Genomic DNA, 12,098 nt, shown 5'->3' with positions numbered 1-12,098 from the left:
CCAGCTCGATGAAATCTGCCCAGCTCGATGAAATCTGCCCAGCTCGATGAAAATTTGTCCAGCTCGTTGGAAAAAAGAACCTTTTCAACTCATACATTTTTGGGATCTGTGACTCCTGAGTGCATCTCGCAAGAGGCGAAACCCAAGATCCCGCCAGGAAAGACTCATGCGCCATGTTCTTCAACTTGATAGGCGGGGCTCGACTTGCGGTGTTTGTGTGCTACACTCCCTGTTAGGCAACCTGCTGTAGACGGAAGGGGAACCTGTTTTGTTCTCTTCCGGCATTTTGCTACCGTCGTTGACTCGACGGGGTCACTGTTGTCCTTTCCACTGGCAGGCTCGGTCCGCGAGTAAAATGCCCCCGTGTGGCAGGTTTTCTTCCAGTCCTGAGCCACTGCGGCGATGGCCTTGAGGTCCCGTGCTGCCTTCTCTGCCTGGTCCCGCTCGCGAGCGGCCAAGGCATCCTCAACAACCACCACCTTGAAGTCTTTCAGCGTGAGCCTAGGGACTTGCCAGACGTTGGGCGAGTTGCGGAATTTTGAGATCTCCGCAATTACCTCTGTCACGCGTTCCAGATCCTTCTTCAGCTTCTCAACTGTTTTGTATCGTTCGTCCCTCAGCTGCTGGTATCGTAGCAGATTTCGTGCCCCGTCCATAATCATGTCGACAACGGTGTCACTATGTCCTAGCATTGTGAGTGAAGATTTGATTTGGTCCATTAGTGCTAGCGTCGGGACTTGGGGAGACTGGGTAACATCGCCAGTGTCATCAGAAGTGGCAATTTCTGTTTCCATCGTGCGGTAGGCGAGGAGCAAGGCGACCTTCATCGCATCGGTGTTGAGCTGAGACTATGGAAACAGTCAGCGACGCTCGGTTATAGACATAGGGCCGTGGGAACCGAATAGGGACCACTGACGATGGCTCGAGCTTCCGCCGCTGTTTGTTCACTCTCTGTCTTGACCACTTTAGACGGTGGGGAATCTGTCGTGTTCAACAAATCGTTGAGACCAAACTTCAGCACATCCTTATCATTCGGATGACGCCAGAACTGCGAGAGTTGGGGTAAGTCGGAAAAGGTCCCGAGGACATTATCGGGAATAGCACTTAGGACAGGCGGGGGAGCGACGAGGTCGTTGAGCGTCCTAGGAGGGCGCATGGTGGACGATCCGCGGGAGTCGGTAGGCGCAAAGGCTTGAAAGTGAGGCGGTACGCCACGAGAGGGTTTCTTTAAACCTGGAAGAAGCAATATTGTAGAACTAGAGACCAACGTCGATACAAAAGGTCAAGTCAGACTCTGGTCAAATTGGAGTAAGAGTAGGACGAGCTCCAAAGACGTCAAAGAATAAGAGAGCCACTGGTGAGCCGCTGACGCAGAAAGAAGTGAACTCCAGATGATGGGAAAACCATCAGAGCAGAAGTACGTACCTGCGACGAGTGCCTCAAGAAGTCCTTCCAGCGCGGCTCATCGGACCCCAATTCTCCCTCGGGTTCATCTGGTACCTCACTAACCTGCCGCGAGGCTTCTCCTTTCCCAACTTTTCGTCAAACGTAATTCTGAGCTTGTTCAGTGGTGGAATTGAAGGACTTTCAGACCGTGAGCGACGACCGTTAAGTGGTTCGTCAGTTTGAGCTGTTGCGTCTTCGCCACCACCGTTCGGTTCAGAAGATTCACCGCTCTTCTTTTCGAGCATCGAATGTTCGTTCTCCAATCGATACAAGATCCCTTGCAGCACTGTTTTCAGGTCGTCCTTGATCTCGCACCTCCGAAGCTGTTCCCTTGTTGCGTCCTTCAATTCCGACACGAGAGCCCTCTCTGATCCTCTGGCCCTCGCTAAGATCTGATACCCTGCTGTGCCTTTTCTAACCGCCCCATCCTTGATAGGTGCCTTTGTCCGCATGAATTCTCGCATCACTTCCCACAACACGGACCACGGGGCATTCGTTTTGATACTGCCTGGCTTGCAATGTGACCTGGAAACTTTGTAGCCGAGACCAAGCAGGGCACCTCTCATCGCATCTTCCGAAGGTGTTGCGCAATGGATTATCTTTGCCAGATAAGTAGGCATGATGAAAAATGGAGCAACGTCTGGCTTGTTGGTGGCAAGCCGCGGTATTAGCGTCGAGGCAGGCGTAGCTCCGTCCTTTGATTCTGAGACATTTGCAGCATCCGGGCCTGAGTCACTGGGCATGAGATCCTCCTCTAGAGCCAAAGTGAGCATTCCCTCAATTCTATCGACGGTGACATATGTGTCCTTGTCCAGGATTCGGGCCTTTTCGAGCATCTTCTCAACAAAATGCGGATTATGCAGCGGGCCTGACCACATCGGACCACACAGATGCATGATAGAACCACAATGCTCACAATTCCGATTTGTGGACGGTGCTTGAGCGAACGAGAATTTGTAGAATAAGTCGCCAGATTTTGATTTCTGTGGTTGGTTCCGAAGCAGAGGCTGTGTGACCCAAGCTCCGCAGCCATGTCCGCAATTGTAGACCGTCATGGACGTGCCAGCTAACATCTTGACCTCTTGCTGCTTTCGGTGGACGCGAATGAACAGCCGGGCATAGTAATCGATGTAAAGTGACAGAAGGGGCTCGATTGCAAGACCATACTTTGCGGCAGACATCGCAACCCCATTGAGTATCAGTCTCAAACCAGCTTCATGCGAATGTGGGCCCTTAAGAGGAATTCCACCGTACAGTGCAAATGTCTTCTCTGGATATCCCGCTGAAGCAAAGACACCAGCATCTGTGCAGGTAATACACAGCATCCCACCATCCTGGACTGCCTGAAGACTGCAATCGAAGAAAGGAGCTGCCGTCCCATAAGGGTCGATGTCGATCACGTCATATCGATGCACATATCCTTCCGCAGGCCTTAACTGCTCGTTTCCAACTTTGCTATACATGAAAGCTCGAGCATCACCGAGGTTCGACCGGACTTTGTCTTTGACTTCGTTGTGTTTAATATTGAGTTCGATGTTCTCGACCGAGGCCCGTGAGAGATCATTTGCGACGATGTTTGTAGCAAATGGTATTTCTTTGGCGTATCGCAATGCTCGGAGACCTGTTGCGGACAAAGCATCCAGAATAGAGAAAGGAAGTTGTTTCTTTGAGACTGCAGGTGGAGCGTCCGCAGGTTCGGCAGCCTCTGGCTGCTCATCATTCTTTGGCTGCAGCTCTACCCCTCCAATCTCATTACCCGCAGGGTCTGCAGTGAGCTCGGCAACGAGTGGTTCTTCGTCGTCTTCGTCGTGTCCATTAGCTTTAAATTTCTTTACAGGCTCTTCTGCATCACCAGCCTCCACTGTATCGTCCAGGTGATCAGCTTTGCGCTTTCGATTATTAGGTTGCTCTGGTTTGCTGCTGGCGTCATTACCGAGTTGAGCAGTAGGTTGGGCGTTCATCTTTTTTGCAGCCTTCTTCTTTTTCGTATGCTCATTCCTTTGAGTAACTCTTGCTTGCTTCTCCGCCAGAGCGCCTTCGCCGTAGACAGTGATTGCCAGGACACTCAGGTCTCGATTGAACTGCTGAATAGGGTTGTAGAAGACGGCCTGGTTGCCCTCGTCGTTGTTTTTGGAGTGTTTGGCTGATGCTGGAGGTTCCCCAGCATATGGCGCAAGTACTGAAGCCAGACCTTCACGAACGTGCCTGTACTTCTTGCCATCGATCATGATGGTCTCTGGAGCAGCCGGGGATGCCATGTTGGAGCGTGATGAGGTCGTGAAAGTCCTCCTTTGCGAGTTTGGGAAATATCCTTGGCTGTGAGTCGCGAGTTTTGGCACGGTGTCGCGGACGAGATCGATCCGGATGAAAGCGAGACAACGTCCTATCTTCATCACCGAGCCCGTTTCTACCACTCAAGCACCAAACATAAAAGAACTCCAAACACCAACTTTTAGGGCGTGTTACAGTGACAGCATCTGTGAGAAAGACACGGGTATGAAGAAAAGCCAGCATCGAATACTTTTCTGCAAGGATCTGCCAAGACGAGATACTTTAAGCGGCTAGGCATAGCCTTGCAGAAGTAAACTAGTACATTCACGGCAAGGCTCAGCCTCGCTCATGAATAGGAGGACTCGAGGACCTTTGCACAAGTCATTCGATATCTCATACAAACAAGCCGAGAGCCTGCTATGTAAGAATGAGCAATGGGCTCTCACATTGTCACGGCTCCTCCATCAGCCAACCAAAAATAATGCACATTGAAAGCCAAGAAGATAACAAGCGCCCGTCTCCCCTCAGCCTCAACTGGTGTTTGAGAGTTTTGAAACAGCTTTAGTCTCAGATCCTTTTCGTCAAACGCCTCTCCTCCCATTCTCAAACCGGATCCCCCGTCACAATGGCTACCGTGATTCTCCAAACTATCAGATTTGGGAGATTGCCATCTCAGTCGTAACGGTGGGCACGGTTTCACGGGCGTTAGTGGTGCGATCACGCATGGTTCAAACCTTCAGGAGACTACCTAGGTATACCGCCCTGTTTCGAAGTTAGCTGCTGGTGAGCATGCCATACCTGGGTCAAGTACAAAATTGTCGAGTCTCCTGTTTCTGCACTTCCTCTCTCTTCGCCGCTTCTTTGAGCCTTGGTTACGGATCCGTTTTCTTGCTGCTTTGCTGACCTCTACAACCAAATACAACATTCTGTCGGGCCAACGACTGTCACGATGTCAAGGAAACATTTCTCAACTATCACCTGCCTTCTCTTCGTCCTCATCACAATCGCAAGCGCTGTTCCTTCGCCACTCAGTCTGCTCAGCCCCCGGCAACAACAAAGTAATCAGCCTATCTGCAGCGAATATTCGACCATCGCAAACCTGTCCATTGTTGGTGCCAATTCTACATACCGAGCCGCATACCTTAAAGCTTCCCCTCAAGGCTACGACCCGGCCAGCGCACCCCTCGACTCCGCAATTCCCAAGCTGCCCAGTTTTCAATTTAATGCCAGTATCAATGCCGAGTGTGGCAATTTGACGGAGGTGGCAATTAAGGGCGCCGCGACAAACTTTACCCAAGGGCAGGTATTACAGTTCAACATCAATTCCGCCGTGCAGATGAGGGCAGGTTCATTGGGGATGGCGGTGATTATGGCTATAGTTGTGGCCACGGTTATGGATATATTATAGTGGGGGGATCACGATGTACTATCTCTCCTGTATCATAACTCCCCAGAGATTTCAAAATTAGACGATGAATCGAGATGAGGCGTTTTTGGGAACAACGCATACGAGTCGAGACATTTTCGAGAACTCTGTTACTGAGTGTATCGACCTCTGCCATCTTCTTTCGTCCATGCTGAGTAGTTCTGCCCATGAATCGCCATTCGTATTGAAAGATTCCCAGAGTGAGGATGTCAACCGCCGCCTTTTGGCATCTTCTCCTCCAAGGCGTATTTGTCACATTGGGTGCCATTTGAGACCCTGATCGAATGTGGATCGTAACAGGCCGTCGTGCGTGGAGGAGCGACGGGACTGATCGTGAGACGAGAGCAACAAGTTGTGGAACGCGCCAATTGTGCGTTCAAGGCGCCGGTTGACATCGTATCAGCCGTACATTGCGCCTCTTGAAACCATAGACTTTCCCGCCTATGGTCCGCAGACCTGGCATGGCCACCACGCCGGTCGGTCCACGTCGAACTCTGCGATTGCTTTAATGACCGTTCGAGAGTTGTGTTCACCATCATAAATTGTGTCGTGTACGTACTGGGCAGGGCAAGGTCGAAGTATATCCAATCCTTTGCTTCACAGGCGCTGAGGTGGGATACGACTGATGCGCAGTTTGAGGATCGCAAACGGCCGGAATCGTTCGAGAAAGGTGGTTGCTTCAAGAGCCCGCAGAAACATAGCCTTTGCAACCAGGCATGCATCCTGTTGGCCTTCGAGGATCGTAGTAATCCTCACCTTCTGTCAGATCACTGTCGTCCATGTCGGCATCCCGCTTCTCGACCATGGTAGTGTCCGCATCCTCTCTCTTCTCGAGCTCGGCTTTTGGCTCCTCGTCCGCAGGCGCAAACGCATTCTTGAACCCGCCTTTCTTGAAGCCTCCACCACCGCTTGCTGTGCTCTTAGTACCACCGCCAAGTTTTATCTGCATCAGCGGTCCTTTCTCTTCCTTCTTGGGCTGCACCTGTCGTTGCATTTCCTTCATCTCTTTCAACCTTTTCTTGTGCTGGTGATCATAGGACGATTCATGGGCCTCGAATTCGTTCATGCGACTGTAACCTTTTTGACATAACGAGCAGAAGAATGCACTTCGCGCCTGTTTGGCGGATTGTGTACTGGCGGGAGGAAGGGTGAATCCTCTCTGAGGGACGAGCGACTAGTCAATAATGCCAAAGAGACAACGAAAGCTGGACGGCGAGACTTGGTAGGCATAACGAGCGCAACTTACCGGAGGCATGTCTGTGAGGATGAGCAGTCAGGCGCAGGAGAAGAGTCTCATATGCAGTGACTGTCTGATAGACTCTTGGAATTGCTGCGGGAGATGGAAGAGAACAAAGAAAACTGTGGTGGTGGATTGTTCTCACATAATCGGCCGCGTCTCGGACCAAACCCCTCGTATCTCGAAGCACGAGCCAACACATCTTTCAGCCGCACAGTGGACAACGACGCATCATCCGAGGAGCTCTAGTACCGCTTTCTAATCGCAATTCTCTGTCTTTCCTTCACTCTTACAGATACGCTACAGGCGCTGTTGTCGCCGACCAAGTTTAGAGCGATCAGGTGAATCCTAACGAACCTGAATGATGCGGCAATTGATGCCCTCAAGGCCAACACATGAACTCGGGTTGACGCTGGTCAATCCTTCAACAGATCATTAATAAGGCTGGAGACATTTGTCAATAGGAGAAACCCTCCCAGCATCACGGGTCAACAGCTCATGACTTCCATCGATCGCAGCGATCGTCGCCATGCGCCTGATAAATGTCCGGACGATGCAATTGGAGGAAGTCCCCAACAGCACGGCTCCCCAGTATGCTATCCTTTCGCATCGCTGGGAACAGGAAGAAGTCACTCTCCAGGACATGAGTTCTCAGGAGACCTTTGGCAAGAGAGGCTTCTCCAAGATTCAGCAGGCTTGCTGGCTTGCCCGCAACAAAGAACTTGCCTACCTTTGGGTCGACACCTGTTGCATTGACAAGACGAGCTCGGCCGAGCTCACGGAGGCCATCAACTCGATGTATCGATGGTATCAGGACGCCCAAATCTGCTTTGCCTACCTCACCGATATTGAGATCCACAAGCGCGACATGAAGGACAGCGTATGGTTCACAAGGGGCTGGACGCTCCAGGAATTGATTGCTCCAAAGCACGTCAGCTTCTACGACCGAAACTGGGTATTTCTAGGCACTAAAGACAACCTTGCGGGGGATCTCTCGAATATCACTGGCATTGATAGGGATGTTCTCATCGGCCAAAGAAGACACTCGAGCTGTTCGATAGCACAGCGAATGTCGTGGGCCTCAAAGCGGTCGACGGAACGGATCGAGGACCGAGCATACAGTCTTCTGGGTATCTTCGACGTCAGCATGCCCATGTTGTACGGTGAAGGAGAAAAATCATTTACAAGGCTGCAAGAAGAGATCATCAAGCATTCCGACGACCAATCCATATTCGCATGGGATCGTGGATTGGATGGCAAAAATTTCCGCGGCCACAGCGGTCTTTTAGCATCCTCTCCCTCACACTTTGCCACTTGTCAGAACGTCGTCACCGCCTCCCATGGTTTAACAAACACCAGGGGCTTCGCGTTGACCAATGTTGGGTTAGAGATTTCCTTACTGACCGTTCCGTGGGCTATGGAGACGTACCTCTGTATCCTAAACTGCAGCCTCAAGGACTGGCCTCAATATCGAGTGGGAATATTCCTCGAACGACTCTATTCGTCCCAAAACGCAGAGCAATATGCTCGAGTGCAGATTGACGGTGCCACAGTGCTGACCCTCCCACTTCGGACAATTCTGTGCGATTCTCATTGCCGGGAGCGCACCGTCCACGTCCGGCCGAATATCATCGACGCGCCGATGCGACGCTGGCATGGCTTCCGCCTCCATGACTTCACTCTGCCAGGATACACCATGAACGAAATCCATAAAGCGAGGTTCCATTTCTGCTACAGCTTACAGTCCATGAGCCGGTACACCGCCGAGGAAAGACGGGCAGCACAGGATGGACTTCTGAGCTTGCCTCTTCGACCCATCTACTTCCATATGCCGCGTGCTAGAGGACGCCCAATGAGTGTCAGGGGCACGGCCGCCGTCATCTACGTCCCACCTTCGAGGAGGGACAAGAACGGCGAGCGCATCTGCTGGATGAAGTTCGGATTTGACGAAGATTTCCGTCCCGTGTGCATCTTTGGCAGACGCAAGTCCCTGTGGGGCGGAAACGCAGCGCACCTGACTGTCGACGAGGACTCGTACTACGACGCTGAAGAAGAGCACGAAGCGCATGCCCGCCTTTTCCTCCATGACTGGCTCAACCCGGACTGGGTCAATCGGAACCTGTGCACGACCGATTCGGAAATCGCCGCGTCCTGGCAGAGGCGGGACTTCTTCATCCTGAAGGGCGTCAAGGATTGGGGCCTTGACAGACAGGTCCCGTTCTTGCGGCTGCGGATTTCGATCCGCTTGGAGAGCCTCCCATTCGACTTTCCGTCCGACGGACGGCCCGAGTCGCCCTTGCCGGGGATGAACGTGTGGACCATCAATGTGAGTTGCTGGCGAGGCTCAGGCGACAACGGGGCAGAGAGGACGGCCGTGCGGACCGGCGAGCTCGTGCTCCGCTCTTTGGACGACGTTATTGCCGCGTTTTAACGAGGCTTATGAACAACGACGACGACAACGACGGTTACGATTGTGACGATAATTTCCCCATTTTTTGCGCACCCTAATCTCTTTTTTTCAGCGCCCTCGGACTTTTGGTGCTTAGCAACCTCCTTCTTCACCTGAGGCCGGTGGGGGGTGGAGAACCCAGTCTCAGGCCCCTATCAAGCAGGAGTTTTTTTTCCCCTTCAGCCAAATATTTGGGAACGGAAAAAGAAGAACGTAACGAAAAAAAAAATTGGGCAACGGGAACTTCGAATGCGAAGGGACGGGTAAGCGACGAGACCAGACGAGAAGAGACGGACAAGAGGGGTTTCCCGTCAATTTGAAGGGAGGGTCTTGGATTTAATCCATACCTACCTAAGGTGCTTATCATTGCCAGGATCTCATGTTTAATTTGATAGTCATCATTGCTGGAATCAATATGACGAGATAAATAGTATGAAAGAGAGATGTGAATCATTGAATCATTGAACCATGACATCCAGTCCCTAAACTTTTGTCCTCCCTCGTTGACTCTGTGGTCTCCCCCATCCCAAACCCTACCTAGGTACTTGGTATTATAATCCATCGAAAGAGATAACGCCTTGTCTCCAGAAAAAACTCCATTCCCTTCCGTTCCCAACCCAGCTCTGATCCTACTTAATACCACCCCCTTTTCTCCGACCCTGGGTAATTCCATACCCTTGACTGTCTTTCTCGTCCCTGTCCGCCTCCCATTTTGCCCGCCTCCCGTTACTTCGTTACCACCTGTGAGTTTGTCGTGTTGTTGCTGTTGTGTCGTTTCAAAAATTATTTCAAAAGTTCGTAATGTCGTCGTGTCGAATTATCGCATCCCCCCCAAAAAGAGAAGGAGAGGAGAAGAAATAACAGCGCCAGCCAACAAAACGCGAAAAGGGAACTCAATCGAAACAACGCCAACGATGAACAACGACCAAAAAAGAGCTTCGCATGCGGCGGAACCAGAGAACGCCTTGGGTATCCTTTCTCAAAAACCGAGAACAAACCCCCATCATAAACGCCGTTATTCGCCATATATATACACCCGCGTAAGATCCATCCATAACGGACATTGCACACCGAATTCGCCCTAACCATGACCATGGAGAGCGGGATTCGGGATCAAAACAAAAATGACAATCCCTCCAAACTCCTAGTTTTCCCGCCCTTGTTGCGCAATATTATTTCCTTTTTGAGACTGACTTGGGATATCCGCGTTGATGATACGCTCGAACATCTCGGGCACACCGTCGGCCAAGAGTCTACTGCCCAGCGTAAAGGGAGTCGAGGTGTTCGAGTCTCTTGACGAAACTTCTCTGCAGCGCGCGGACTGTGCGGCTTACCATGCCAGATTCGGACTTGGACGTTCAGAAACGCTGCTCATACCGGTAAGCTTCGGCCTGGTAATAGTCGCTGGGGGGATGATTAGCAGGGTAGTAATCAACCTGTGTACAGGAACAGTTGACTTGTGAACATGCGCCGTGCGGAGAGTCGCCCTGCGGGTAGCTGCCCTGCGGATAGCTGCCCTGTGGATAGCTGGGCTGTGGATAGCTCGCCTGCGGGTAGCTGGCCTGCGAGTAGTTCCCCTGCGAGTAATTACCCTGCGAGTAGTTACCCTGAGGGAAGTTGCCCTGCGAGTAATTACCCTGCGGGTAGTTGCCGTGAGGATAGTCGCTCCGTTCCTGATACGCACGCTGTTCAACAACGACAGGATTCTCAGGGAGCGGATTGCCAGTAATTCTTCGACCTTGCTTGGAATTTGGAGCAGAAGGCGGATTGTTCAAGTCATCAGCAGGGCCGGCTTTTCTCTTTCCCAGTATGCTCGGATGTGGAGTTTGTGTGAAAGGTGCCGGGATGATGGGTCTATACACCGAGCCAAAGCCTGACGTGAGAGAGGTGCTTGGCTGTGGAGTTTCGACGACGAGGGTCTGGTTGTTGGTATTATTGATATTAACAGCGATATATCCTGTCTGGGGAGGTCGGCTTGGCAATGGGGGTGGAATATGTTGTTGGGATTGTACCTGTTCCGACAAGGGGAATAACCTCGCCAGTGACGGTAAAACGTTGCGAAACCCCTCGGCACTGGCAGCGGGAGGACCGGAGGTCCCATCCCTGACAAGAGTAGTCGAGCATGAGACCATGGAAATGTCCCGCTGGCGTTGCTCTTCCACCTCCGTGGCCATATCAGCCCTAGCCCGATCAGCTTGCGTCCGCCCTGCCTCCATGCCCTCATTCTCCTCTCGCGGAGCGGCGGTGGCTTGATGGACCTCGAGCTCAGCATTCTCCGCGTGAGTCCGTGCCGGGTGTCTCGATGCTGATGGCGTAGTCATAGGGCCGCCGGGATGGGCTACTGCTTTGGCCAGCTTGCCACCATCATCAGCCAGTAGTGCTTTCTGCTTTTGCTCCTTCTCAAACCGAAACTTTTTCTTGAGCGAATCTTTCAGCCTTTTGTTGCGCGCTTGGGCCTGCTGCAACTTATCGGTCGTGACCCGATGTGTCTCCTCCAAGCTCGCATGTTGTTCTCGGAGATGAGTGTTCTCCCCTTGAACCTTGGCAAAGGCCTCTTTGCTGGACTTGGCCTCCTTGGACAGCTTCGCGATGTCCATTTCTTTCTGTGAGATGCTTTCATTCTTGGCAATGAGCTCTGCCTGTAGGGCCATGACTTTCTCGGTTGACTCTGCGTTAGTCTTGCAGAAGGCATCTCTCTCCCTTTTGGCCTGCTCGGTGGCATCGTGTTCCCGAGCATAGTCTCCTTGTAGAGCCTCGAGTCGCTCTTTCACCTCAAGGAGTCGCTTTGATGCGGTGTCTGTCTCCTGCCTTGCCGTGGCCAAACGGGTTGAATAGTCGTTTCTCAGAGACGCGAGGCTCACTGTCAGAATCCCGTTGGTAGTCGAAAGGCTGTCATTCTCCGCGGAAATGGTGTTCCTCTCCTCCCTTACGGCATCTAACTGACGACCGAAATCTCCTCGTGACGCTTCCTCTCTCTTTTTGAAGTCCGCAATCATGTCGTTACGAGCCTTTTCGAAGCCAGCCCTCTCCTTTTCGAAGCCAGCCCTCTCCTTTTCGAAGCCAGCCCTCTCCTTTTCGAAGCCGGCCCTCTCCTTTTCGATGTCGAGCGTCAACTTCTCAAGAGTATCATTAGACTTCAGGCGGTTAGCCCTCTCCGTGGAGAGATTTTCTCTCTCTTTCTTATTCGCCTTCACAAGGTCGTTGTTAGTCTTCGAGACGAGATCTCGCTCTCTAGAGGCTTCGTTTTTGGCCTTGGAGAGGGCATCCCT

The 12,098-nt window shown here is 52.0% G+C and overlaps 6 protein-coding genes across 6 annotated transcripts; 2 read left to right on the top strand and 4 right to left on the bottom strand.

The window, feature by feature from the left end:
* Positions 1–164: 164 nt before the first annotated feature.
* On the bottom strand, positions 165–1,156 carry Z520_03199 (uncharacterized protein; the record flags this gene model as incomplete). Its single annotated transcript, XM_016773712.1, has 2 exons — positions 165–848; positions 917–1,156. The coding sequence occupies 2 exons, from the start codon at positions 1,154–1,156 to the stop codon at positions 165–167; spliced, it is 924 nt and encodes a 307-aa protein (XP_016634658.1).
* Positions 1,157–1,439: 283 nt separating this feature from the next.
* Positions 1,440–3,704, bottom strand: Z520_03198 (uncharacterized protein; the record flags this gene model as incomplete). The annotated part of the gene is made up of 1 exon (XM_016773711.1): positions 1,440–3,704. One exon carries the CDS (start codon positions 3,702–3,704, stop codon positions 1,440–1,442), a length of 2,265 nt encoding a protein of 754 aa, XP_016634657.1.
* Positions 3,705–4,666: 962 nt separating this feature from the next.
* Positions 4,667–5,125, top strand: Z520_03197 (uncharacterized protein; the record flags this gene model as incomplete). Its single annotated transcript, XM_016773710.1, has 1 exon — positions 4,667–5,125. One exon carries the CDS (start codon positions 4,667–4,669, stop codon positions 5,123–5,125), a length of 459 nt encoding a protein of 152 aa, XP_016634656.1.
* A 697-nt stretch (positions 5,126–5,822) lies between these two features.
* Z520_03196 (uncharacterized protein) lies at positions 5,823–6,398 on the bottom strand (the record flags this gene model as incomplete). The annotated part of the gene is made up of 2 exons (XM_016773709.1): positions 5,823–6,317; positions 6,390–6,398. 2 exons carry the CDS (start codon positions 6,396–6,398, stop codon positions 5,823–5,825), a joined length of 504 nt encoding a protein of 167 aa, XP_016634655.1.
* A 511-nt stretch (positions 6,399–6,909) lies between these two features.
* On the top strand, positions 6,910–8,811 carry Z520_03195 (uncharacterized protein; the record flags this gene model as incomplete). The annotated part of the gene is made up of 1 exon (XM_016773708.1): positions 6,910–8,811. One exon carries the CDS (start codon positions 6,910–6,912, stop codon positions 8,809–8,811), a length of 1,902 nt encoding a protein of 633 aa, XP_016634654.1.
* Positions 8,812–10,187: 1,376 nt separating this feature from the next.
* Z520_03194 (uncharacterized protein) lies at positions 10,188–12,080 on the bottom strand (the record flags this gene model as incomplete). Its single annotated transcript, XM_016773707.1, has 1 exon — positions 10,188–12,080. A coding segment is annotated over one exon (1,893 nt), but the record flags the coding sequence as incomplete, so codon positions are not given.
* Positions 12,081–12,098: the final 18 nt, after the last annotated feature.

Source organism: Fonsecaea multimorphosa, assembly GCF_000836435.1.
Source record: "Fonsecaea multimorphosa CBS 102226 unplaced genomic scaffold supercont1.5, whole genome shotgun sequence".
Classification (NCBI taxonomy): Eukaryota; Fungi; Ascomycota; class Eurotiomycetes; order Chaetothyriales; family Herpotrichiellaceae; genus Fonsecaea; species Fonsecaea multimorphosa.
The sequence above is the reverse complement of the archived record's forward strand: the minus strand, read 5'-3'. Positions and strand labels throughout refer to the sequence as shown.